At 40.9% G+C, this 27,782-nt stretch overlaps 2 protein-coding genes across 2 annotated transcripts in view; one reads left to right on the forward strand and one right to left on the reverse strand.

The window, feature by feature from the left end:
• Positions 1-3,230: 3,230 nt before the first annotated feature.
• On the reverse strand, positions 3,231-11,476 carry AHSA1 (activator of HSP90 ATPase activity 1). Its single transcript, XM_079130179.1, has 9 exons — positions 11,251-11,476; positions 9,784-9,974; positions 7,800-7,882; positions 7,296-7,413; positions 6,165-6,253; positions 4,637-4,765; positions 4,070-4,171; positions 3,736-3,787; positions 3,231-3,622 (listed from the first exon to the last, which is right to left on the reverse strand). Exons 1-9 carry the CDS (start codon positions 11,328-11,330, stop codon positions 3,450-3,452), a joined length of 1,017 nt encoding a protein of 338 aa, XP_078986305.1. The 5' UTR covers positions 11,331-11,476; the 3' UTR covers positions 3,231-3,449.
• A 389-nt stretch (positions 11,477-11,865) lies between these two features.
• Positions 11,866-27,782, forward strand: part of VIPAS39 (VPS33B interacting protein, apical-basolateral polarity regulator, spe-39 homolog) — a 49,353-nt gene continuing 33,436 nt past the window's right edge. The window contains 4 exon segments of the mRNA XM_079130194.1: positions 11,866-12,017; positions 14,980-15,072; positions 16,435-16,537; positions 19,554-19,697. Coding sequence (XP_078986320.1) covers positions 14,980-15,072; positions 16,435-16,537; positions 19,554-19,697 — 340 coding nt within the window. The 5' untranslated portion in view covers positions 11,866-12,017.

The following is a 27,782-nucleotide window of genomic DNA, read 5'->3' on the forward strand; positions in this document are numbered from 1 at the left end:
CTAGGTGTTTCCAGTGGCCATCCTACCCAGAGTTAAGTTTATTAGTTTATTAATCTGGTCTTGAACTACAACCTGAAAATACTAAACTATTAGAACATCAGAGAAAGCAGTATTTCAGGTCACGGAATGGGAGTCAAGTTCAGTAAGATTAACAAGTAGGTTTTGCTTTTTTTTTTTGACAGGGTCTCACTGTGTGCCACTGTGTCTGACTTGTTTTAATTTTCTTAGCAGCAACTTTTATTTATTTTTTAAAGAACAAGGTAGAGACATCCCAGAGGCTGCAGGAACTGCATAGTCCCCTCCTTTCTAATAGAAATTACCTTGCACTGAAACACTAATTTAAATCCATACCTAGTAATTGTCTACTGCTTAAATTGGATTTAGATAGCTCCATTTAAAATCTACAATTCAAGTCACAAACAACTGCCACTCTGTTGGGCCACAAATGAAAGAAACTAAAGAAAAGTGGGGATGGGGCAAGGAGAAAAGCCGCGAAGGGCTGGGGAGTAATCAGCTGGGAAATAGTTCACTCGAGCTACGCAAAGGAGGAAAGACCCTGCGCAGGCGACCACAGGCTTAAGGAACACTCATGCGGCATAAGAAGAACCAAAGGAAGGGTCACTGAACCTGGTAAAGGAAGGATTTAGGAGTGGCTCCTGTCAGAGCCAGGAGGAGGCCCAGAAACCAGAGAGGGCCTCTCCTCCCTCTTTTCTGGTCCACGTCAGTCACCTCACTGACTTGTTCTTCCTGTCCCAAACACAGGGGCTCAGCCATGGTCAAATATCCAGCACAAATACCATCTACCTAACTGCTGGCCCAGATGTCAAGATGGTTTGCCTCCGGCTAGACAAGATTGGTCAAACTGAATCCTTACGAGGGTTTAAAACAACCAACAGAGCCAGGTGCAGTGGGACGCACCTATAGTCCTAGGTGCTTGGGAAGTTGAGGCAGGAGGGTTGCAAGTTCAAGGCCAGCCTGGGCTATTTAGTGAGACCCTGTCTCCAAATGGACTGGGGATGTAGCTCAGTGGTAGACTACCCTTGGCTTTAATCCCTACTACTGTAAACAACAACAAAACAACCAACAGCACAAAACTGCCAGAGCTGCTGACCTTCCTTTTCTCCTAAAAGATATGTTTGCTCCATTATTCACAAAAGGGCCCCTGGTGTGCACCTTTGTTTATTATCTAGATTTTCCTCACATGTCTAGGTACTTCACAAAAATGCATCAGATTCCAGAATCACCTGAGATAATAAAATGCAAGTTCATGGGTCACATCCCATATCTGCTAAGAATTTCTAGGGTAGAGTCTGCTTTTCTATATTCAACAGGTTCCCTTGGGTGGTTTAGTCTTAGGACTGTTGGCCTAGTATTTGCAATTTGGAGTAAACTAACATTTTGAAATATCAATTCTGGCTTATGGAAGAACACTCGGGACTCTAAGTTCAGAAGTCAGCAGGTACCAGGTGGCTAAATGCCACCAGGTGTTAGTGCTTCTACATAGATCATCCTGAAGCATTCACAGGTGGGGAAATTTGCCCAATGGGTTAGGAAGTGGGAACATTTGCCATTCAAATCAAGTCCATGGCTTTATTACCAGTGGCATCATTCTGCATTTTAGGCTCAATTGGCTAATGAAGTGCACATGACAGCAGATAGCCGCGCTAAGAACTGAAGAGCCTTCAGTACCAGGCTTGAGAGCGCTATTGAGCCTGTTGTGATCTCTCTCCAATTTCCTCTAAGTATTCTGGAACTAGTAATTTTTCAGTTAGGCTTTTGAAGGGGCTCCAGTTTTTTGTTAATGGTCTGTTAGGAGGAGCCCTTTGATTTGATTCAAGCTGGAGTATGTTTTTTTTTTGTTTTTTAAATCAAATGGCCTCTCTTTGGACGCTCTAGGAGGCAAATGTAATGCCGAATTACACGTGTTCAGTCCAGCACTCATCTGAGTAATTTGAGCTAAGGTTAGCTTTTGGGTGTCTAGATGATCCAGATCAGAACTCTTGATTTTCTACTTCTACAAAGTTTGGCCAAGTCACGTAGGATTAGCCTGCAGGTCTGGTTGCCACCTAATAAAAACAGGCAAAAATAGATGAAGAAAATAGTTGTAGCTGCAGGAGGTACAGTCTTACTTAGAGGGCACTGACTCACACTGGCACACAGGAAGCCAGGGAAGGCTTGTCTGGGAAAGTAACTCCACGTTCAGGTAGTTACTTTTTACAGTGTGGTAGTCTGAATGTGTTCCCCGCATTTGGCACACTCGGTGTCCAGTAAACTAATCTAATGGTACCAGGCATTTTAAAATACTCTTAACAAGGATGATTTCTTCCTTTTTTTTTTTTTTTTTTTTGGTGCTGGGGATCGAACCCAGGGCCTTCTGCTTGCAAGGCAAGCACTCTACCGACTGAGCTATCTCCCCAGCCCCGATTTCTTCCTCTTTGAGGGGAGTACTGTGGCCTGGAATTTTTTACTCTGGGATAAAATAATATACAAGAAATAAAGCAGTTACCCTGAACACGAGACTACTTAGTAAAGTGTCTAGATTTGGAAAGGACTGGAGTTTTGGTTCTTGTTACAAATCAAAACTATTGTGTCAGTTTTGAGATTTTGGCTATTAGAAATCAGGGCCTTAACTATAGCAAATATATATACAAGAAATCCAAGATTTAAATATTAATAAATGACAGTACCTATTTCACAGAGCTTTCTGGGGGCTGAACAAGCTAATGCAAGACAACTGCCAAGTGGAGTGTCTGGTATACCAACTGTTCCATTAAGTGCCAGACTGGCAAGCAAGCTCCATCTTTCTGTATTTCAAACCAGCAAAAGGGAGACTCTGAAGACTAGAGTCCAGGATGCCACCTCTACCAGCGATGTTGGCAAGGTGTTTATTAGCACTGGTTTTTCCAGATACCCCTCTGTACTGGTAAAAAGGTGTCACATAAAAAGAGGGTCATGGGCTGGGGATATAGCTCAGCTGGTAGAGTGCTTGCCTTGCATGCACAAGGCGGCCCTGGTTTCAAACCCCAGCACCACAAAAAAAAAAAAAAAAAAAAAGGATTCCCTTCGGAAAGCCTGTGAGAAGGCAGCTCCCTTTGTGCCTCTTAATTACATACACTTCTCCAGAATGCAGCTGAGGCTTTCAAGCCCCTCTTGTTCTTTTTTCCTAATTCAAAACCTTTCAGAGGAAACTGAAGACCAGCCACCTAGGCAACACAGGTTTCAGACACGTATGTTTTTAAAATCATGTTTATTTAGCGTATGTACACATAAAAGAGAAATCACCCTCTGACCCCACCCAGCAGAAAACATGCACAAACCCAAGGTATATGTGGAAAGGAGGGACCCCGACCCCAAGTTAGCGGTTGGGATGGTGCAATCCTGTGAGTCAAGGGCCGCAGGAGAGGGCTGGACTCATGTGTCGGGCAGGCTGGAGCCCCCTGCTGCTGGCCCTAAAACAAGCGTGCGCCATAGCCAAAGGTCTGTTTGATGCCTTCAAAGTAGTACCGCTGCCAGCCCTGCCGTGTCCTCTCTTCCTCAGGGGCAGGGATGCCGCGGCCTTCCATGCACAGCTCAGTCTCTCCACTCTTGTCAATGAAGGTCAACGTGATGGTGGCAAAGTGCCCTGTGGAAAGGCAGAGGGAGGTTTCAGACCCAGTGTTTCCACAAAAGTTTAAGAGTAGGGGGAAAAGAAAACATTCTGGGCATGATGGCAATTAACAAATCATGCTTACTTACCCTCTGGCCAAGATTTAAACCTCCACTTCATTGCAATATGTTTCTCAGGAACCTAAAAGAATCAAAAAGCCCAGTCTATAGTACAGACCACAATGGACCCACTCCTGGCTAAGGTTAGTCGTCTGTCTCCGTAGGAGTCTATCATCTGTGAAATTATATTACTTGCAAGAGAATTCAAATTGCATCAATTCTTTTAAAAAATAAAATATGTTTTTATTGACCAAAGAGGTTAAAGCCTTAAATTTTACCTACCACAAGCTGAGAAAAAATGAACGGTCTCTCATCTGACCAGACAAGAGGCTAGAACCTGGGTCGTGGGCCAGCAGGTACTTACCAGATCAGTAAATTCCCCAGAGACGTTGCCATCTACCATGTGAAACTTCCCACCTTTGTCTGCTTCTAACATTGCGGGAGCATGGGTAAAGGCCTGAACCAGCTATTAAAAAAAAAAAAAAAAAGAAAAGAAAAGAAAAGAAAAAAAAAAAAGAGGCAGGGAGAAGATGCATGGCTCTCACCAGGATCCGGGGACGCTGCCAGCTGAAACTGGCCTGTCTCAACTCTCCTTTCCAAGGACGCACTCTGCCCAACGAGCAGGTCCTGGGTCTCTATATTCTCTTCCATGATGCCATTCCTTTCAGCCTATCCACTTTTCTAACAAGAAGGCTGAGTGGTTCCCACTAAACATGACCCCAAATTAGTACAAATAGAAAAAAGAGAGAGGAAGGGAAAGTCTACTTTGACGTGCGGCTGAACAAAGGTGTCTTCCCTTTGCCTCTATTTGCATCAGGGAAGCCTCATGGTTCTAGCAATTGTACCTCCCTGCATACTAAGGTGGCGTGCCCATAACCCAAGATACCTGGCAAGGTAGACAGTATGAGGCCTGAGGGACAGTCACACTTACCTCTTGGGTGGTAAACACTCTATAGAGTTCCTCTGGTGATGTCAAAAAGGTTTCTCTAAGGGTGATCTTACAAGTAGGGATTTTGACACCAACAGGTTTAGCCTGGGTTTTTTGAGGAGCAGATTTAGTCTGTGAAAGTCAAAGTGGAAGGGTCCGTTTAGAGGAATGGTAAAACCTCAATAAGGCCCCAGAACAGACTTCCCATGAATCCTCCCAGAAATTTTCACCTATAAAGATTATTCAAGGAGTTTGAAAGACTCCATGTGTGTAGCTATTTCGGTTAAGAGAATTTTCCCAGAAACATTCTCGATTTCCACACTGTTACTCTAGAACAACTTTGGTACTCATTTAAAAACTCATCAGCCAAGGTTGGGGCAGCTCAGTGGTAGAGAGCTTGGCTAGCATGTGTGAGGCACTGGGTTCGATCCCTAGGACCACATATAAACACATTAAAGGTATTGTTTCTATCTACAACTAAAAAACATTTAAAAAACAAAAACCCATCAGCCAAAGGACAAGCCCACTGTTATATGCTTTTCTGTGTATAGTACTGAGGATCCAACTCAGCAAGTGCTCTACCACTGAGCTACATCCCCAACTTTTTAAAATTTTTGAGACAGGGTCTCATTGAGTTTGTCCATGCTGGCATTGACCTTGTGATCTTTTAACCTCTACCTCCCAAGTAGCTGAGATTCACCACACCCAGCTTCATTAGGACCTTCTGAAGAGCTTAGCATAACTCTCAAGCAGAACATCTATCTGGAAGGAGGAGCTAGGATATAAGCTCAGCAGTGGAGTGCTTTCCGAGCATATGTAAGATGCTGGGTTGATTCCTGGCACCCTGCCTCTCACCCCCAAAGCAGGAAGCATTTCCCCACTCTTCTTGCCAGAATATTCATCATTGCGCTGACAAAGATACCAGGGCTCCAAACCAAGTAGATCTTGAACCACATAAATGCTACATCTCTAGGTAAAATATTTGCTCACACTACAACTGGGATGAGATGGAATTTCCTGATGGGTGAAGTTAGTGTATGACATGAGATCTTCAATATCTAAGTATGAAATACAATACCCCAGTCCCAACACTGAAGACTTTTATATAGGTAAAGATGATCTTATGCTCATAAACTCCTAAATGGTGTTAAGTCCAATCTAAAATCACACTTTGAAGTCCCCAATGGCTTCCCTTTGCTCTAGGGGTCCACTATAAATGTATTAAAAACCAAACAAACAAAAAAACCATGTTAAAGGTGGACAGATAACTACATATTATGGACTCTGAAGAGCACAAGGAGCAGATCATAGGCTTCTCTGGCTTCAAGGTTAGGGTCAGAGGAAAAGCTGATGTGGAATAAGGAAGGCAGTCTCTCAAAAGTCTTTGCAGGGCTGGGGAGATAGCTCAGTTGGGAGAGTGCTTGCCCTGCAAGCACAAGGCCTTGGGTTCAATCCCCAGCACCATGGGGGGGGGGGGGGGAGAGTCTTTGCAGACACCCTCCCCACACTGCCCAGGAATAATACTGTTTACCTTGCGCTCCTCAGTTTTCAGTGCTGGCTGCCCTGCTGGGTCTACTGACTCTCCATTCACTGTAGGCAAGATCATGCCCTGTGTGAACTCTGAAAAGACAAAATCCCAGCTCATGGAAGTTGTATCTTAGCAACTGAGATGGGTGACTTTGTTACAGTTTGAAAAACACAGCCATCTAAGCCAGAATGAGATAATGACTAGAAAAGGACATCTTAATCTATTTTACATTTTTACCTTTGGTTTATGCCAGACAGGTCTCCGAGTATAGGTTATACAATACATGTTCACTGGAATTATCTCAAAAACCTTAACCTTGACTGACCTGGAAGCATTATAACTTGTTAAATGCACGTGAGGTCTATTACCCAAGGCAGCCAGTAAATGGAGTAGCAGTTGTGTGTTCAGCCCCTTTACTCCACTGTCTTACCTCTGTAGAAGAGTTATAACTAGCTGGCACTAAAGCACTAAAAGAACACCACTTTCCTTCTTTGTTCTTTTGATGGTTATTATATGTACCCCAGCACCCAGATCAGAACAAACTGGCAGAAATAAAATTCCAGAGGAAGAGCTGAGCTGACCTCTATTCTAACCTCCTAAGTACCCCTGGAGAATGCATATCAAAGACAGTCCAGGACTATACTCAAATAAGGAGTCCAGGGAATGCCAACACTTACATCAGTGCTGTACAATGGAAGTATAATGTGAGACTCAAATGTAATTAAAATTTTCTAGTAGTCACACTAAGAAGTAATAAAATTGATAAATTTTACTAGTATATTTAACCTAATGTAGCCAAACTACCATGCAACATGTTATCAATATTCAAAAATTGAGATACTTTACTTTTTTTTTTTGGGGGGGGGGGGGAGTACCAAGTCCTCAAAATTCACATTTTAAATGCATAGCAAATCTCAATTTGGACTAGCCACTGTTCAAGAGTTTAATAGCTAACATATTAGACAATGCTGCTCTATAGCTTTCTCTTACTCTGAGCTTACAGACTGACTACAAGATGAAATAAGCCCACTCTTCCCAAATCTTGACTCATCTGCCAAAGAAAGGACAGTCAGGTCCCTCAGTGACAGGTGGAAGAATGCCTCCTCAAGGCACGTGTAACTACTCAAGGGATACCTGTTTTGAGGGTGCTGATGTAAATTCCCATTGCTTCTCTTAGAAGTTTCACCCCTTCTTCCTTCATTAAGGCCACGAGATTTGTGTCAGGCTCATCTTTGGCAAGGCTCACACTAATCTGGGTGAAAGATCAGAAGTAAGTGGTAAATAACTTGAGGGACACCCACATCATGGCAGGTGGGTACTGAGCAATCAGATAACTGCTGACCATTTCCAAAGGAAATGTGCAGACTTGGAGCATTCATACAATCCCATTAGTGTTCCTTCTCACGTCCTTCTGCTAAGGCAAAGGTGGCCAATAATGGAACCCATTCCACTAGCTAAAGCAAGGAAATTAAGTAAGTGCGAGTTGCTCTGGAAGCATCCAATGGCACTATATACCTAGAAAATCATCTGCAGGCTGTAGTTCTGAATGTTTGGATCATGTCTGGGCTATTAATCATTTTTCTCATCTGAGAATAAGAGGAAAAGGAGGACTCTGATAAGGAGTTAGGACGCACAAACCTCCACTTCATCCACGCTGTTTTCATCAGACAAATTGGGGATCTCCACATGTCCCTTGTACTGAACTCCTGACTTGGAGGTACCTGTCAAAAGCAATGTCATTAGTTTCCTTTGTGGGAGAGGTCTCTTCTAAATGTCCTAAAGAGCACTACCCCACTTATGCTTCTTTTGGATAGCTGAACTGTTTACTCAGAGAATGCCACATGCCAGATACAATCTATACCCACTACCCCAAAGTTTTTCCTCACTTGATTATTGGAAATCAACTGTGTTACTACCGTGTGGGATCAAGAACTACACAGACTGAACTAGTGCCCAGGGAGAACTCAGGTCAATAGCCAATTCAGTCAGTTCTGCTAGAACACTTGCTTTGAAAAGACAGTTATTTCAATGTGATAACTATACGAGAGAAGAATTTGATTATGAGAATTTCATATTTGCTTCTATGTGATTTCATCCATGAGCAACATTAAGCAAACACAGAAAAGTACACAAAGCTGAACCAAGCTGCAGAGGAATACACAAAACATACATCTCAACGATCTACCTGCCCATGACCTGGGTTTATTGTATGTTATAAGCTACAACCATAAACAGTTGGTGTTGGAAAATTCCTTCTAATTTCCTATGACCCTCTCTCCACCACTTCACAACTGCCCTCAAGCTGCAACCTCTGATGCCAAATATCACAAGGAAACTTTAGGTCTTTTTCAAGGTGATACACCATACTTACTATTGAATTTACACGTTTCTTCGCATATAACAAATAAAATTGTGTTACTGCAAGTTTTTAGGTACTGTGTCCCTAATCTCATCTTCCCTTTAAACTTGGTTTTAATTGAATGATTTTTGTAGTGCATCAACTTTTAAGAACACATGTTGAAAGTCAGCAAAACTGAGTCAAAATTAACCAACATTTACCTTCGTCTTTCAGGTTTCAGTTTCTTAAATTATAAGAGGAGAATAGGGCAAGATATGAGGTACCTTCTAGACTTTAGGTATACTTTAAAAACAACAAATCATGGATGAATTTATCCATTATCACTCTCTTTATTATTCCATTCACTTGAGAAAAATCTGAAGTGCACCCCAACAGAGTGGCTATCTAATACTTCTTTAGCTTTATGGGATTTAATTGGTTTTGCAGTCCTGGGGATTGACATGCTAGGCAAGCACTCTACCTCTTGGCCACATCCTAAGCTCAGCTTTATGCATTTTAAAATTCAGCCTCTGAACTGTTAGGACCATCCAAGTGGTGTGTACACATCACCCCAGTTCTTTCCTAAGATCACCACAGATAGAACATTTTAAATAATGGCAGAGGCTGTAGCTCAGTAGCCTAGTGCTTGCTTAGCAAGCCCAAGGTCCAGGGTTTGATCTTAGCACTAGTGGGGGAAAAAAAGAAAAAGATTAAAAACGCCAAAAGACTATATTATAAAAAGCTAGGTGTGGTGGCACACATCTGTAATCCCAGAGGCTTGGGAGGCTGAGGCAGGAGGATCAAAAGTTCAAAGCCAGCCTTGGCAACTTAGCAAGGTCCTAACTAACTTAGTGAGACACTGTCTTAAAAAAAAAAAAAAAAAAAAAAAAAGAAAAAGGGCTGGCTCAGTGACAGTGCCTTTGGGTTCGATCCTTGCTACAAAACAAACAACAAAAACAACAACAAAACTCCCTCCTCTTTTCACAAGACAGAGGTTGCCAGCCTAAGGAAATAGGACATTATGCACCCCAACACAGTTCAAGGCCAAAAGATGCTGTGCCCAGCACTTCACTGGTGGAACTCATGAAACCCAGAGAGAGAGGAATCTGTTTAGGGTCCCAAGTGGCAGAGCAATTTCAGCACCTATTGCTGATGTACTCAAAAGTAATGTTGTCTTGTCCCTTCAAGAGTTCCTAACTCCTCAAAAACTGTTTTCTCCAGCTCTCTAGCAGGTCAATGGAAACACAGTTAATCTCTTCTCTTGAGAGCCCAGAAAATACTTACCTGTCCAGTTTAGTTTGATGCTCCATTCATAAAAGAAGATAAGTTTGCCTTTTCGATTGTTAATGGATGCCTCTCCATCAAGCTTACTCACTTCTGTCACCTCACACTTCCCTTCCTCATTTTGCACCTTTATTGCCAGGAACAGTGTTTTCAGCTTTTCTGTGGACCAATTCGAAGCATCCCTCTCTGTCCTGCAAAATAAACCCCCAAAGCTATGGACCAGCAATCAAGTTGAGGACACACTGCTTGCTCTATGCAAGAGAATGCAAGTTAAAGGTCTGACCAATAGATTGGGGGAAAAAAACCCCACAAAAATTCTCAGTCCTGCTCCTGCATGTCCATAAATATGTCACTATTAGGAAAACATGAAGTGGTATATTATCAACAAAGACAAGTACTGTACAGAATGGCACAAACTAAAGAGAAAGTTAAGCTCTTGGTTCTCTGCATGATCCTTGATTCTTTAACATGGCGCCCCCATCTGACCAAAAGAAAAACTGCACATGCTGCCGAGGTCAGAACCACAGAGGGGACCACGGAATACAGTTTTTAATTAAAAGGCCCAGGAAAGAGCAAACTAACTGTGTTTCTGCACAGAGTTCTGACCTGTCAGATTTAGGCTGTACTATAATAAACACCTTACATTCTAGTTTCCCTAGGTGGCCACAAAAACTGAAGTCGGCGTTTTAAAAACAGTTTTAACAGAAATCAGGTTAAGTACTTTGTATATGGCAAAAAAAGAGATGAGTGAAATAGAGAAAAATCATCTTTCTTCCTACTTATTAACTTTAAAATAACAGCAAAAATAGCTGCAACAGAGTAAAATCACAGTAAACATTATGAACAAAGGTCAACAGAGTTCAAAGATAAGGAAATATTACTTCTTTTAAGAACCGTTTGGCTATAAAACCAAGATTGCGCGGCAACCTGGAGTTACAACACAACCAACTTAACAGTTCCGGGTGAGAGGCTGCAGCCGTGTTCAGCATCCCAGCTCTGAGCACCTGCAGATGCAGAACCTTCTCCTTCTGAACTGAGGCAGCAGTCCTCTACGACTGACTTTTAATTTCACCGCAAGCCGCAAAACAGGAATTACAGCGCCCAGGTCCTGACACTTCCATAGCAATCTCCCAACACAGCCCCAGGGAGTTTGGGTCTCACTGACTCCTCTGGCCACGTGTAGAACGCATTTCCCTGCTCAGGCTTGATGCAGCAACTTGGGCGTTCTATTCGGTACGAAATTCCTCCTCTGGGACACAGCCGTCCGCGTCGACCCTTTCGCCCCAAAGAGAGACGATGGCCGGGGGTGGAGAGGCCTGGGGCTGCGAACGCCAGCCACAGGAAGCACCCACCCCCATCCCAGGACAGGGCTGCCTGGGCCCCAGCTCTGTCCGGCCCGAGGTTCCAGGAACCCTAAATCCCCAGCCGGGTCGCAGGGCTCCTGCGGCCTGCCTCGCCAACCCTCACCAGTGCCAGTTGTTGACGTTGGTGGCGTCCGCCCGCTCCTCCACGATCCAGCGTGGGTCACCCTCACCCCACTTGGCCATCGGCTTTCCTATCGCACCTCCACCAGCTCCCAAGCAGCCGCAGCCACAGCCTTAGGACCGTTTGGTCCCAGCCGCCCGGCAGCGCCTGGAAACTACTAGAAGCGGTCGCAGCACCTCCTGGCTTGCTTTTCCCTCCACCCCACCCCCTCCCCGCCTTAACTTCCGGCTCCTCCCCACTCCCACCAGCTACTTCCGTTCAAACTTGCCGGCCCATCGAGTAGAGTAGGTTCCGCTTGTCCTAGAGTTCCTTCCTACTCCCTCAGGGGCCCGAAATCCAACCTCTCACATTACCATTGCTCACCGGTAAGGACACAAAGGATAGGTCTCATTGTTTATTTAAGCTCTAAATCGGCCTTGCTGAGCCTCATGGGAGTTGTAGTCTTGTTAAGTGACCCTTTGGCTAACCGCGGAAGGTCGTGCGGAAAGTGAAGGAAATGACCTAGCACAGCACGCGGGGCCTTCTGGGGCAGTAGTCAAGAAGCCCCACGGCTCAAGGGAACAACGTCTGTTCGCCGAGGCCAGAGAACTACAACTCCCAGGTTGCTTTGCAACAGTGTTCTTCGCCCAGGACTTCCCCGAAATTGAACCCTTCCGCCCCTTCTCTGGGCCGCACAGCTCTGACTAGAAAGGCTGGTCCCGCGGCAGAGGCTGGCGTTGTCCTGAGAGGGAGGGCTCGGTGTGGAAGAGGTGAGGGTGTCCCAAGCCCCTTGTGCCGCATATCTGGCCGAGTCCACTCTTCGCATCGAGATATTTCCCCCTTCTCTGAAGCGTCCTTACACCCCCACGCTTGCCTGGTGCTCTAGTTTGGGCCACACTGGGGAGCCGCAGTACGCTTGGGGTTGAGCCCAGAATTTACTTCAAAATCTGACCTTTGGTTCTGAACGAGCATCTGCCCTGCTAGGGATCCGCCGAGCGCTGGCTACTGCGGTAGATCCGTGTCTTCCTGGACGTTCGTTTGTAGAGTCACCCTGTTTTGGCTCACGTTCTCTCAGTTCCCAAAACTCACCTGGAAACTGAGTCTGTTTCTCAGTAGCTGGTTTTTAGAGTGTCCTTAGGTAGAGAACGTCGTGGTTGTGTTTTGTTTTTAACTGATCCTTCTGTTGTCCTGTGTCATCTTCCTGTTCTTCCTCTGATCTGTCACCCTGCCTTGTGGGCTGTCAGTATAGAGGTGACGAAAGGGACAAGCCTCTCGGAAATATTTTAAATCACGTTGAAGCACCTTTCTAAGTTATTGTTTAAATTGTCCCTAAGTGCTTTGTAACTTCTAGAGCTGTCACATCATTATCTCTTTACTTCCCATGTAAATGTATCTTCTCCTTTGATATTAGAAGTACAAATTGGTTCTAGATATCCACTGCCATTGTTTGGTTAAAAAAAATTCCAGAAATCCTTTGGTAGAGTATTGGGTTTTAAAGACACATGCTATACTTATCTGTAGATATTTACCATAGTGAAGATCTGCCCTAGTTTTCCCAGGAGTGAAAAATTGATAGTTAAAAGGACCATACAAGATGGTGGAAATGAATGGTCTAGGAGCTAGAAAACCTGGACTGTAGTTTGTAATAGGCGTAATTAACAAAGTTACTTTGAAATTTAATACTTCTATGCCTTGTTTTCCTTGTGAGTGAAATGGAAAAGGAATTTGCCAGGCCTATTCAGGATTATTCTGAGAATTACATGAATGACAGTGCTTTATATGAAATTGTATATGTGCCAGAGACTTATGTATGGTTTATGCACACCTTAATATTTGTGGCCACTTATGAATTTTTATATTAAATTAATTTTAAAAATCTTTAGGAGTGCTTACAAGTATTTCTATTAGCTTTTCTCAAGTTACTATAATCATTAGTTAATAAATGTTAATGATGGGCATAATTTTCTGTCAGGCATTAAGCACTTTATATGTTTTACTTGATTTAAGCATAGCAAGCCCATAAGGTAGATCATCTGTTGAGCCTATTTTGCAGATGAGGAAACCAAGACATAAAGATGTCCATAAGACAATCAACACTAAAAACAATTAACATTTAGTGTTTACTTTCTGATAGGCACTTTGTTAGATTTTCTGAGCCTTATTTGTTACTCCCTGCAATGCTGTATGGTTTCTAGTTTTTTGCAAGACTTGAAAGTGAAGTCAATGACCTAGTTTGTTCAGAATCAGAGACACCAACATTTGAATTCAAGGTTGCCTGATCACAACACCTGTATTTGTACTACCTAGGGGTGTTTTCATTATGTCTGCCAGCTTTTTTTTATTGGGTTTTGACTCCTTAGAATTAAGTACAGAAAAAAGACTTTTAAGCCACTTCTGTGTTCAGAGGAATCAATTAGCGCTGTCTGCATTGAGAAGGAATGAGAGTAGAAAGTTTCCACTGTATCTTTTACATCCCTGTATCCCCTGAGTTGAAAACAGAAAGTGGGAATATAGTACGTTAAGGGCCATCAAAAGCCCCAGGAAGGCTCCCATGATGAACGCTTTTATTGAGAAAGGTGCTATTGAAATTCCTTTTATTGAAATAAAAGGAAAAGCAAATTGGTTCTTTAGAATTTGATGCTGGGTAGCCTTTGGAGTTAACTTTTGTTGCTATGGAAGTTTTGGTCCCTTATTCTTGGTTTAAACCATAGTTTTCACTTTAATCCAGTTGGCATTGATGGTTTAGTTTGTAATTCTAGGATAAAACTTGTGTTTTTTTGCAGGATGAACTCTAATTTTAGAATAGTTATGACAGGGACTTGTGGTCCTTTGTATTTTATTTTTTTGGCCATGCTGTCATTTCCTAAATTTCGGCCAGTTTGTTAATAAAATAATCATGATTTGGAGGCAAGGTAACTCTACTTCTTTTAATTGTTTTGACATCATCCTTTCAAACATTTAAAAAGCAAATATGAGAATGAGATTCTTGTCATTTTGATGCACTGTAGTTTCCCCAGAACCTGGAACAGTACCTCAGTGGTGACACTCGCTAGATGTATGTTGAATGTAGTTATTCTGTTTTATTTGTCCTTTCATTGATTGTTTTGTCTTCAGCAAAGTTTATGATGAATTCCTACAGCATTAACCTGCCTCGTGCTTTTTCCTGTATGCATACCTGTGCTGAATACAGTTCCGTTGTAGGATCTTTTTTTTTTTTTTTTTTTTTTTTTTTTGTGGTATCAAGGATTGAATCCAGAGCCTAACCACTGAACCTCACCCCCAGGGTCTCACTAAGTTACTTAGGGCCTCTCAAAGTTGCCTGAGGCTATCTTTGAACTTGCAGTTTTCCTGCCTCAGCCTCCCAAGCCACTGGAATTACAGATGTGTGCCACCACACCTGGCTGTTGTAGGTTCTTTTGGGATGACTCTATCTTCCACTATTTTTATACACCTTGTGACACCTCAGAGAGTATCTTGAATAAAGTGGATATTCTCAGAATGAATGACTATTTCTTGGGAGTTAGAGAATCAAAAGTATGATATGATCAGTTGGAAATCCAAAGATCTGATTTTATATGGTAGGTTCAGTATTTGCTTTACTAGATTCTTTTCTGTATTCCTGGTTTCTTTGAACAGTTAATAGTGAAGAAACTTTTGGAACTTTTGGAAGGAAAACTTTTGGAGCTTTTCTGGGAAGGACTCAGAGTACATATAACTGTCTTCTTGCTCCAGATGAATCGGACAAAAGGTGATGAGGAGGAATATTGGAACAGCTCCAAGTTCAAGGCTTTCACCTTTGATGATGAAGATGATGAACTCTCACAGGTAGGTTTCCACAAACAATTGCCAAAGGTCGCAATCACCTCTGTGATACTCTAAAATTCCTTCCCCTTACATCCTGGGTAACCCACCTTTTGACCATGTATCCATTCAGTTCAGAAATGTTTTGGGTCAGATTTTCAGAAAGACCTATGTGTTTCTCAGCTTTCTCTTGCTACCACAAAGTACCTTAAATAATCAACTTATAAAGAAAAAGGTTTGTTTGGCTCTCAGGTTTGAAGGTTCAAGAGCATGATTTGTTGGCTCCATTGCTTTGGGTATGACCCAAACACATGGTGGAGCAAAACCACTCACTTCATGGCTAGGGGGTGAGTAGAGGAATAGGCAGGGTTAATGTCCAATCATTTCTTTTGACAGCATGCCCCCAGTGGTCCAAGGACCTCCCACTAAATCCCATCTTTTCAATGATTCAACCACTAAATTCCACCTCTTAAAGGTTCTTCCACCTCTCAGTAACACCACTCTGGGGACCAAGTCTTAACACAGAGGCCTTTGGGGGACATTGAAGATTCAAACTATAGCAGCCTTCCTGGAGAAAGCCTCTCAAGAAAGAAAGATTATAAAACTTACTCTCTGCCTTTCTTTTCTTTTTTTCTTCTTTTCTGTGCCCCTGGGATTGAACCCAGGGGCACTCTAACACTGAGATGCATCCCCAGCCCTTTTTAAGTTTTATTTTGAGACATTATCTCACTAAATTGTTGAGTATGGCCTCAAATTTGAAATGCTCTTGGGCCACTGGGATGACAGGTATGCACCACATACCTGACTTACTTTACCTTGAGATGATTCATTCCTTTCAGGGTTGTCCCCCCCACCAAGAACTCCAGGTCTTTTATTAATGTGATATAACATAATTTTTTTTGAGATGGGATCTCTCCATGTTGCTCAGGCTGGTCTCAATACTCATATGCTCAAGTGATCCTTCTGCCACAGCTTCCTGAGGAGCTAGGATCACAGGTGTGCACCACACACCTGATTACTTTATTCTTGAAAGATGTCCTGTGTTGGAAGATTCATTTTATTGTGTCTTTTTTACATATGGAGAAACCAACTGAATTTTGGAGAAATAAATAAAATAAATTCACTCAGGTTTACACTGAAAGTTGTCAAGAATATGATTAGAACTCAAAAGTAACTTTGATTCCTCCTAACTCTTCTCCCTCTGGACTACAGTTGGCTAGAGCATAATTTATTTTCTTGGCCAATATCTGGTATGCTAGGCTTTAGATTGCAGAGGGTGAAATTGTTGGCCATCTTTAAGTTGCACTTATTCAGACTTCTTGGTTATCAAAGAGAGGAGTGGGAAGTGATGATTGTCTGAGTATCTTGTCTAATGTCCCTCTGTAGTTAAAGGAATCGAAGCGGGCAGTGAACAGCCTTCGAGATTTCGTGGATGATGATGATGATGATGACCTGGAGCGAGTCAGCTGGAGTGGGGAACCTGTGGGAAGTAAGTAGAAGAGGCCCTTGGAGAATATTGACATTCTGAGTTCTTATCATTAGTGAAGGCTCCACTTGTTTTTCTCCTTAGTGCTAGTCACTAAAGGGAATGAGGTTAGACTGTTATCAGTCTAGCATACTCTGAAAGTTTAGCCCCAGGAAAAGATACTTGGGGAAATATAGCAGTAGTTTCCACATGGCTATCTAGGTTTGCCGTCCTATGGCTAATACTTTGCTAGCTATTTCAGACTTACTGTGGTTCTTGTTAAAATGACAGACTCCTAGGCTTTTCCCCAGAAGTTCTGATTCTGTAGGTTTTTGGAGGGAAAAGGAATATCACTGTTTTTTGTGTGTGTGCTAGGGAATGAACTCAGGGTCTAATGCTGTATTATTGAGCTACATCTCCAACTCCAGGGTCACAATTTTTAATAAATATTGTAGGCGATTCTAATATACAGTCACAGTTGGCACCCATTAACTTAAATACTTATAACTAGTTGGTAGAACCAACTTCCTTAGCCACCAAGTCTTAATGCTTGGCTATTGTATAATACTACTTAACACCTGGGTAGAGTCCATCTGATTTTTTTTAAATATTTTTTTTTAGTTGTTGATTGAAATTTATTTTTATTTATTTGTATGTAGTGTTGAGAATCAAACCCAGTGCCTCACACACACTAGGCAAGTGCTCTACCACTGAACCATGACCCCAGCCTATCCATCTGATTTTTAAGAACTATTTTTAACTAAAACTTTGGGTTTTTTTTTTTAAAAGTAAGGGATAGCTGGGTGGCAGTGGCACACACCTGTAATCCCAGCCACTTGGGAGGCTGAGGCAGGAGGATCACAGGTTCAAAGCAAGCCTTAGCAACTTAGTGAGATCCTAAGTGGCTTAGCAAGACCCTATCTCAAAATTTTAAAAAATAACATAAAAAGGGATTGGGATGTGATTCAGTGAGTTAGTGCCCCAGGTTCATTCCCCAGCACTCATAAATAATAAATAATAAATAAATAAATAGGGATACTGTAACATTATTATTTTTTTTCTTTCAGTACTGGGGATTGAACCCATGCTTTACCATGACCCTTTTTATTTTGAAATAGGGTCTTGCTAAGTTGCCCTGGCTTGCCTCAAACTTGGGATTCTCTTGTGTTTCCCTCCCAAGTAGGTGAGATTACAGGAGTGTGCCACTGTACCTGACTACCAAAAAAGTAAAAAAAATATGAATGGTATACCTTAACAGTTTCCTTTCCACACTGTTAGAAATCTTCATTCTCTGTCCCTGCCCTCGCAAAAAACAGTGTTGCTTCCTTGTTGTGTAACTATTTAAAGATTATTTTTATATTTGGAAATGCTTATAAGAGTATTTATTTTTACCCCTCTACTTACCTAAGCAGTAGCATTTTTTTTTATATCTTGCTCTTTTTGTTTTTTGTTTTTGCAGTGCTGAGGATCAAACTCAGGGCCTTGTGTATGCTAGGCAAGTGCTCTACCACTAAACTATACTCACCAGCCCAACCTTACTCTTTTTATATGATAATAGATTGAAGATTTTTTCCATATCAGTATGTGAAGAGCTTTTTTATTCTCTTAATTTTTTAAGTAGTAGCATGTCGAATGGATTACCATAATTTATTTAACCAGTCCACTGTCAATGAACTTTAAATTGTTTCTAACCTTTTATTATTCATTTCTATTAATAATCTTGAATTCTTACCATAGTGATTAAACAAAAGATCAGTTCTTAAAAGTAGAATTACTGGCATAGGATGTCTGCATCATTATTGGATACATAATACCAAATTGGCTTCCGTGAGGATTGTACTAACTTGTACTCCCACCAGCAATGTGGGAGTGTTCCTGGTTTCCCCACAGCCTTGCTACCACAGGGCATGATAAAACTTTTTCATTTTACCCATCTTATAAGAGACCAGTGATATCACATTGTGCTTTTAATTTATAATACTTTTATTAAGAATGAAGTGGAAGCTGGACATGGTTGCACATGCCTGTAATCCCAGTGACATGGGAGACTGAGATAAGAGGATTGCACCTTCAAGGCCAGCCTCAGCAACTTAGTGAAACCCTATCTCTCAAAATTAAAAAAAAAAAAAAAAAAAAAGGGCTGGGGATGTGGCTCAGTGGTAGAAACTTCTAGATTCAATCTCCAGTACCAAAAAAAAAAAAAAGGAAGTGAGCATTTTTTTCATAATTTAAAAGTCGTTTGAGAGGAGGGGTTGTGTCTCACTGGTAGAGCGCTTGCCTAGTATGTGTGAGGCACTAGGTTCGATTCTCAGCACCACATAAAATGAATAAATAATTTTAAAAAAGGTATTAAAAAAAGTCATTTGAATTTCCTTTCTGTGACCCATTATTCATGTGCTTTGCCCATTTTTTTGTTGATTAGTCTTTTTGATTCTGTCTTTTCCTCCTGCCTATATTGGCCAAGAGCCTCTAATGAGAAGCTTTTAGAGTTTGTTGAATATCAAATAATGTCAATCAGTTTTTTGTCACTGGGAGAAAATACCTGAGAAAATCAACGTAGAGGCAGAAAATTTTATTTTGGCTTATGATTTTAGAGATTTTGGTCCACGGTCAGCTGCCTTCATTGTTTCTGGGCCTGTGGGAGGCAGAACATCAAGGCAAAGGACATGGCAGAGCAGAGCTGCTCAGCTCATTGTAACCAGGAAGCAGAGGGAGCGACAAAGGAGCTCAGGACAAGATATACCCTTCTAGGGCATGCCCCCAGTGACCTACTTCCCTCAACTAGACCCTACCTCCTACCGTTTCCCTAACCTTCCAATAATGTCATTAAATTATAAATCAATCAATGGATTAATCCAGTGATGCATTTGGACCCCGTGATTCAGTCACCTTCCCAAAGGACCCACCTCTGAACACTGTTCCTTTAGGGAACAAACTTCAGTACATGGGTCTTTGGGGGATATTCCAGATCCAGACCATAAGAGATGTCAAGCATTTATTTTGGATGTGACTTACTGGCTTAGTTCTTACTGTCTTGCAGGTATCTCATGGTCTATCAAAGAGACTGCAGGTAATAGTGGATCAACCCATGAGGGACGTGAACAGCTAAAGAGCCGAAACAGCTTCTCCTATGCACAACTACCCAAACCTACTTCTACCTACTCCCTAAGCAGCTTCTTTAGAGGTAGAGTGATGATTAATGGGATAGGGAAGTTTTTTTTGTTTGTTTGTTTTTTTCCTTCAGAAGAATACTAAGGCTATAGTTTTCATTTACTCTAGAAGAAAAAAATTATTGAAGGAAAATGAATTTTTGGATCTGGCAGCTGAGTATTAGAAGTGGGAGAAATAAATTCACAGGTATTGGACTATAATATAGTCCAATATAACTTGATGAACAAATTGACATTAATCCTATGACAGATATTGAAGAAATTAGCCCATATCAAAATTTCTCCTTGTCCCTTGTGCAGTACTGTTGTGTAGCCAGTGTGGAAGATAGTATGGCAGTTCTTCAAAAAAATTAAACATAGCATAACCATGTGATTCAGCAGTTTCACTTCTAGGTATATACCAGAAAGAATTGAAAGCAGAGATTTGAACAGATATTTGTACACTAATGTTTGTAGCATTATTCACAATAGTCAAAGATAAAAATGTTCCTGTGTCCATAAGGAAAGAATATGTAAACACAATATGGTATCTGTAATTCAGTGGAATATTTAACCTTAAAAGACATGAAATTCTGATACATGCTAAAATGTGGATGGCCCTTAAAGACATTATGCTAAAAAAATGAGAAAGACACAAAAGGACAAATACTATATGACTTCATTTATATGAAATCCCTAGAATAGGAAGATTCATAGAGACAAGAAGTAAGAGGTGGTTACCAAGGACTGGGGCTGAGAAAAATGGAGAGTTACTGATTAAGGACACAGTCTGTTATTTTGTTTGTTTTTGTTTTTTTGGGGGAATGGGTACCAGGGATTGAACTCAGGGGCACTTGACCACTGAGCCACATCCCCAGCCCTATTTTGTATTTTACTTAGAGACAGAATCTTACTGAGTTGCTTAGTATCTTGCTTTTGCTGAAGCTGGCTTTGAATTCACGATCTTCCTCCCAAGCTGCTGGGGTTGCAGGTGTGTGCCACTGTGCCTGGCCAGAGTCTCAGTTTGGGATTATGAAAAAGTTTTAGTGATAAAACTAAATATGAATGTACTTAATGCTACTGAATTACATTCTTTAAAATGGTTAGATAGTAAATTTTATTGTTATGTATGTTTTCCCAAAGTTAAAACATTTTTTCTCCTTCATTTTTTCTTGAAATAGCAACTTGAGTTTCTGAAGTCAAGCAAAAGCTTTTTAAGCCTTGCATTCCTATATTGTGTAATAAGATTCTGTACACACTATATCCTTAAGCAAGTCTAGAAAGCTTTGACTTGAACTCTGTTGACCTCTTCTTTTTTGTGTTCTTTACCCTTAGGTAGAACTAGACCTGGAAGTTTCCAGTCTCTTTCTGATGGTAAGGGGTTTCTCTTGATTGCTATGGGAAATGTTGCTGATCTGGCATCCAGTCTGGCAGGGTCCTAGGGACAGGTGGTAATTAGATTACCAGCTGAACTTTTGCTGAATTTACCACCGTTTTTAGAGAAATTTCTGATGCTAAGTAAGGAAACAGAAGTCACTCAAGCTTCACGGTCAAGAGGTGGCTTCTAGGGATGTTATCTTGGAGAAGAACTGAGATCTACTTTTAGCTACAAAGATACCTTGGGAGGCTACAAGTTTGAAAATATGTGCATGATAAGGAAACAGCAGAGGAAAGGAATGACAAGAAACAGGACTTATGGTTCTTTTCTGAATCAGCTGCCTATTCTTTTTCAGCTCTGTCAGACACACCTGCCAAAAGCTATGCTCCAGAGCTGGGGAGGCCCAAGGGGGAGTATAGGGTGAGTTATATCTTAATATTGATGTGACTTTACACAGTGTAAAATACCTTGACCTATTTTACCTTGCTTAACTTCCCCAGCTTTCTGAGCAGATATTAGTCATATGTTGTTTAACGACAGTACATATTCTGAGAAATGTATTGTTAGGAGATGTCATCATCGTACAAACATTGTAAGGTGTTCTTACACAAACCTTGATGTTATAGCCTATTATACACCTAGGCTATATGTTATAGTCTATTGTGACTAGGGTTTAAAGTTGTAAAACATGTTATTGTACTGAATACTGTAGGCAGTTGTAGCACAGTGGTTAAGTATTTGTGTATCTGAATGTATCTTATTCTTTATTTTCTTTTTTTCCTCAGTGCTGGGGATTGAACCCAAGCACTCTAACACTGAGCTGTCCCCTCAGCCCTCTATACGTATCTAAACGTGGAAAAGGTATAGTGTAAGTACTAGGCTGTAGGAACTTCAGTTCCGTTAGAGTTTTATGGGACCACCATTGCCTATGCAGTCCATCATTGTTTATGTCATTCTACAGCACAAGACTGTATTTTACCACCCCCCCAACTTCTTAACCCCCTATTATAAATAAGAAAATTGGGGCTTTCCTGGAGTCTCACAGCTGGGGAAAGGTGGAACTTGGACTCAAAATCTGTTTTTCCAGCTCAGTCCTAGCATACTTTCTTTACCTATTATGCTGACCTTTTTCCTTTTTTTTTTTTTTTTTTTTGGTGCTGGGGTTTGAACCCAGGGTCACTTAACCATTGAACCTCATCCATATTTTTTGTATTATATTAAGAGACAGAGTCTTGCTGAATTGCTTAGGACCTTGCTGAGTTGCTGAGACTGGCTTTGAACTCTCAATTCTCCTGCCTCAGCATCCTAAACTATTGGGGTTACAGGTGTGCATGCCTAGCTATGCTGACTTTTTAAGACTACTTTTTTTTTTTTTTTTTTTTGCGGTGCTGGGGATTGAACCCAGGGCCTTGTGCTTGCAAGGCAAGCCCTCTACCAACTGAGCTATCTCCCCAGCCCTACTTTTTTTTTTTTTTTTTTTTTTTTTTTTATACTGGGGATTGAACTCAGGGGCACTCGACCACAGAGCCACATCCCCAGCCCTGTTTTGTATTTTATTTAGAGACAGGGTCTCACTGAGTTGCTTAGTGCCTTACTACATTGCTGAGGCTGGCATTGAACTCTTGATCCTCCTGCTTCAGCCTCCTGAGCCACTGGGATTATAGGAGTGCACTACGGCGCCCGATTTGAAGGCTGTACTTTGAAACTCAGTGACCTCACTGCATCTAGAAGCTTGGTGAAACTCATATTCTCATGAAATGTGTAAGATAGCAAATTGATTCATATGGAAGAAATTGTATTCTAAGTTCAAAAAAGAAACATGTCTCAAACTTCTCCATCTCTTTCTCTGGCCAAAAGTGTTAGTTATTTGGATCTCAAAACTTGACTCTAATTGCATCTAGGGGTTAAAATCGTGAACCAGTAGGCACAGGGTTACTGTGCTTGTTGTTCATCCCTCTTTGATCCATCTTTTCCTGCCTGTATGGTCCCTGCTCTAGTTACTTCAGAAACTCTAAATAGGACCATCCCAGCTCTTTATTTGTCTCATTGGTTCCCTCCCATAAACTATTTTCCCACTTAGGGACAAAGACAGAGTTTGAGGAGAGGAGCTGGTAAACTGATAATTCTGATCCCTTAACTTCCTGGATTTCATGTGTTGCTAATATTCCAGGATTACAGTAATGAGTGGAGCCCCAGTGATACAGTACGTCGCCTCCGAAAGGGCAAGGTAAGGCCACTGGAGAGACTTCTGGTGGAATTCTTTGGTAAACTGGATAGTTTGTTCCCACAGGAAGGATATCTTGACTTCTCTTTTCAGTTTCCATTTGCTAAATGAAGTGGTTTTGAGGAGGAAAATAATTCCAGTAAGGTTGAAAGTTAGTTGTAAAATCTTTGACAGAGTAGGGAGTAAATAAAGGTGGATGAGAGGGAAAAATACATTGAGAGTGAGAGTAATTTTTTTGTTTAGTTCTGTGATTCATTCTGTTAATTTTTATACATGGTATGAAATAAGGGTTGAGGTTCATTTTTTTTTTTTCTCATATAGATCCCCATTTTTTTCCAGCACTATTTGTTGGAAAAATAATCCTCAGTGAATTAACTTTCTTTTGGGGTACTAGGAATTGAACTCAGAGGTACTCAACCACGGAGCCACATCCCCAGCCCTATTTTGTATTTTATTTAGAGACACGATCTCACTGAGTTGCTTATTGCCTCATTTTTGCTGAGTCTGGCTTTGAACTCTCAACCCTCCTGCCTCAGCCTCCCGAGCTGCTGGGATTACTGGCAAGAGCCACCGAGCCTGACCTTGGTGCCTTTTTTGAAAATCAGTTGATCATATATGTGTATGTTTATTTCTGGACTCTTTATTCTAGTTCATTGATTAGTCTATTCTTGCACACATATCATGGGCTTAATTATTGTAACTTTGTAATAAATGTTGAAATTGGGTAACTTTAACTCTTTTTTTTTAAGGATTCTTGGTATTTTTTTAATTTTTAAATTTTTTTTAAGAAGTTGATGGACCTTTATTTTATTCATTTATTTATATGTGGTGCTGAGAATGGAACCCAGTGCCTCACACAGGCTAGGCAAGTGCTCTACCACTGAGCCACAACCCCAGCCCCACTTTAATTCTTTTGAAACTTTCAACCTTCAACTTTATTCTTTGCTTCCAGATTTGTTTTGGCTATTTATGTTTTCTTACAGATTTTCATATCAGCTTGTCAGTGTCTATAAAAGAGCTGTTGGGAGTTTGATTTGAATTGCATTCTATATGTAGATTAATTATGGAAGAATTAGCATTGTAATAATTAATGTATCAAATGACTCATAGTATCAGTGCTAAATCTGAAATTTTTAAGATCTTGAATTAGGCAAAGATTTATTCCCAACAACACAAAAGACCCAAGCCATAAAAGAAAAAAAAAAAATGGTAAATGAAACTTCTTCAAGATTATAAACTTGTTTTTTGAAAACTCTTTTAAAAACATGAAAAGACTTAACCATTGCTAGGAATAAATATTTGTAAAATTCACATAAAGTATTTTTATCTAGCCTATATGATAAGATAGTTTGACGAAAAATTGGCACAAGATTTGGCCAGACACATCACAAAAGATAACATGAGTTGGGGTAGGAAGGAAGGGTTGTGGAATGAGACGGATATCAGCCTATATACATGATTACAGGACCATGTACAGCCAGAGGAATGAGAAGTCATGCTCCATTTGTGTACAATGTGTCAACAAAATGCATTCTACTGTCATGTATAACTAATTAGAACAAATTTTTTAAAAAAATAATATGAATGACCAGTAGAACTTGAAAGATGGTCACCACTATAGTTATCAAAAAAAAAATGTGATTTAAAACCATGAAATACTACTAAATCCCTAGTAGAATGGCTAAATTTAGAAAGACTGATCTTATCAAGTGTTGAGAAGATGTAGAGGAACTAGACTCATATATGGCTGTGGGAATATAAAATTGCAAAGTTACTATGGAAAATATTGGGTGATTTCTCTTTCTCTGCTTTTTTTATTAACTAGAGATTAAACTTAGAGGCTCTTTATTACTGAGCCACATCCTCAGCTCTTTTTATTTATTTATTTTGAGACAGGGTCTGGCTAAGTTGCTTAAAGACTTGCTAAATTGCTGAGGCTGGCCTTGAATTTGTGATCCTCCTGCCTCAGCCTCCCAAGCCAGTGGGATTACAAGCATGTGCCACCACACCCAGTGTGGTGATTTCTTTCTTTCTTTCTTTTTTCCTTTCTTTTTGGTGCCAGGGATTGAACTCAGGGGCGCTTAACTCCTGAACCACACCCCCAGCCTTTTTTTGTATTTTATTTAGAGACAGTGTTTCACTGAGTTGCTTAACATCTTACTTTTGCTGAAATTGACTTTGAAATTGCTATCCTTTTGCCTTAGCCTCCTGAGCTGCTGTGATTACAGGCATGCACCACTGTGCCTGGTTGGTGGTTTCTTATAAACATATAGTTACATAATCCAGTAATTTCACTCCTAGATATTTACAGTTCAAGATAAATTAAAATGTACATCCATACAAAGACTTGTACATAAACGTTCATGATAGCTTTATTCATAAAAGCCCCCAAAGTGGAAACCACCCAGTATCCATTGGCAGATAAATGGATAAAGAAGTTGTAGTGTATTCACAGTGAAAACAAGTTGGCTAAACAGGAAGGAATTAGTGATACTCACCAAGATACACAGTTGCATCTCAGAAACATGGTATTGAGTGAAAGAAGCCAGTTACAGAAGAGAAAATATATGATTTTATTTTTGTGACATTCTAGGAAAGGCAAACTCACAGTAACTGAAAACAGGAGAGTGGTCACCAGGGAATAGGGATGGAAGGAGGGCATTAATGTTCAGGTGGACGGGGACCTTTTGGGGGTGATAGAAATGTTCTGCCTTTGTTGTGGTAGTGGTTACATGATTGTATATCCTTTTCAGAAATCAGTGAACTATATATTTGAGTAGGGTAAATTTTATTTTATGTAAATTACATGTTATTAAAACAGAGCAGGTGATCTATTGATTTTTGTCAAGACTTCAGAACATTAGCACCTTGTAGGGCATAGTGCTGAACTAGACAGGATGTGGGAGCCTACTATCCCACAGAGTACTGGGGGACAATAGCATAAATATAGAGGCTTTCCTTGGGGGCATTGCTTTCATTACTGACCATTTCTTACTATTCAAATGACAAAGAAATATAGGACACTGTTTTGTTTTGGTTTTCCTTACGTACTAATTGTGTTCTTATTTGACCAGGTCTGCTCACTAGAAAGATTCCGCTCCTTACAGGACAAGCTACAGCTCCTAGAAGAGGCAGTAAGCATGCATGATGGAAACGTCATTACTGCAGTGAGTTGTGAGATTTTGTTGTTGTCATTAGTTTAATTGTTGTTTCCATTAGTTTCTGAAAATCTTATCAAAATAGACTTCAACGTTTTGGGTTTAAATGCCAAATAAAGATCCTGGACTTTCCCTTGAGATGTAGGATTCTCAACAGTCTGTGCTCTAAGACTCAGATAGTGGAACACTCATTGTGTGTGGAATGAGTGAATGAGTCTTTATTGTAACCCCAAACCAGAAAGTTGACTACTCTATATTATATATATATATATGTACACACACACACACACACACATACACACGTATAAGATGATCTCAAAGAGGAGAGATGTGAGAACAGGGAGGTGTCTCTCAGCTGGTGTGGGCACCACATGGGGTCTCCCAAGACACAGTTCAGTCCCAGATATCTATTACCTTTCCTTCGATTCCCATGGAGAGGTCTGTTGTCTATGCCTATGGAGATTCCTGAGTTGCTAACTTTTTTCACATCAGGTGATGAGGAAAGGGTTTTGTGTTTGAAAGGTTGCACATTCTTTGTTCTCTTTTCCTCTAGGTCCTGATCTTCTTGAAGAGGACACTGAGCAAAGGTGAGCATGATTTGATGGAAATCTTTACTCAGCAAGATGTGTTGCTCCCTTTGAGCTGAGAATGGCACATGGCTTTCACACCAGAATTCACCAGTATCAAGTCTGTTTTAGAGATAGCTTGAGTGGCTGGGACTTAGAACACACATCACATCTCTGAGGGTGTCCTTTAGGGTGATTACTACATTAGACAAAACCCCCTCTATTTATTGGACAGACTACAGATGACTGTGTTTGAGGAAATAAGAATCCATGCTGAATGCCTACTCTGTGGGTTGATAAGAACTGAAAAACTGGGGCTGGGGAGATAGCTCAGTCAGTAGAGTGCTTGCGTTGTAAGCACAAGTCCCTGAGTTCGATCGCCAGCACAGCAAAAAAAAAAAAAAAACTGAAAACCTGACTCAATGGCTCTGAGCTGCTCTGGACCATAGAGGCTTTGATGATGGGTTGTAACTTAGGAGTGAGCCATTCTTAGCTTTTGCTAGATTCTGGGGAGATAATCTTTGGAATGTGTGAGTTGGGAGGCCAATTTCACACTTGAGTAATAGGCTTTACTCTTTTTTTCATCTACTTCTTCCTTTTTGTCAGAGATACTCTTCCGAGAGCTGGAGGTTCGACAGGTTGCCCTGAGACATTTCATTCACTTCCTTAAGGAAATAGGGGATCAAAAGCTACTTTTAGACCTCTTCAGGTAAGAACTGATGACTCTCTGTTCTACAAAGTTTACTAAGTACTTTTTCAAAGTACTTTAGGGCATACTGAGAAATAGAAGACTA

The sequence above is a fragment of the Sciurus vulgaris genome (genome assembly GCF_902686455.1).
Source record: "Sciurus vulgaris genome assembly, chromosome: 2".
NCBI lineage: Eukaryota > Metazoa > Chordata > Mammalia > Rodentia > Sciuridae > Sciurus > Sciurus vulgaris.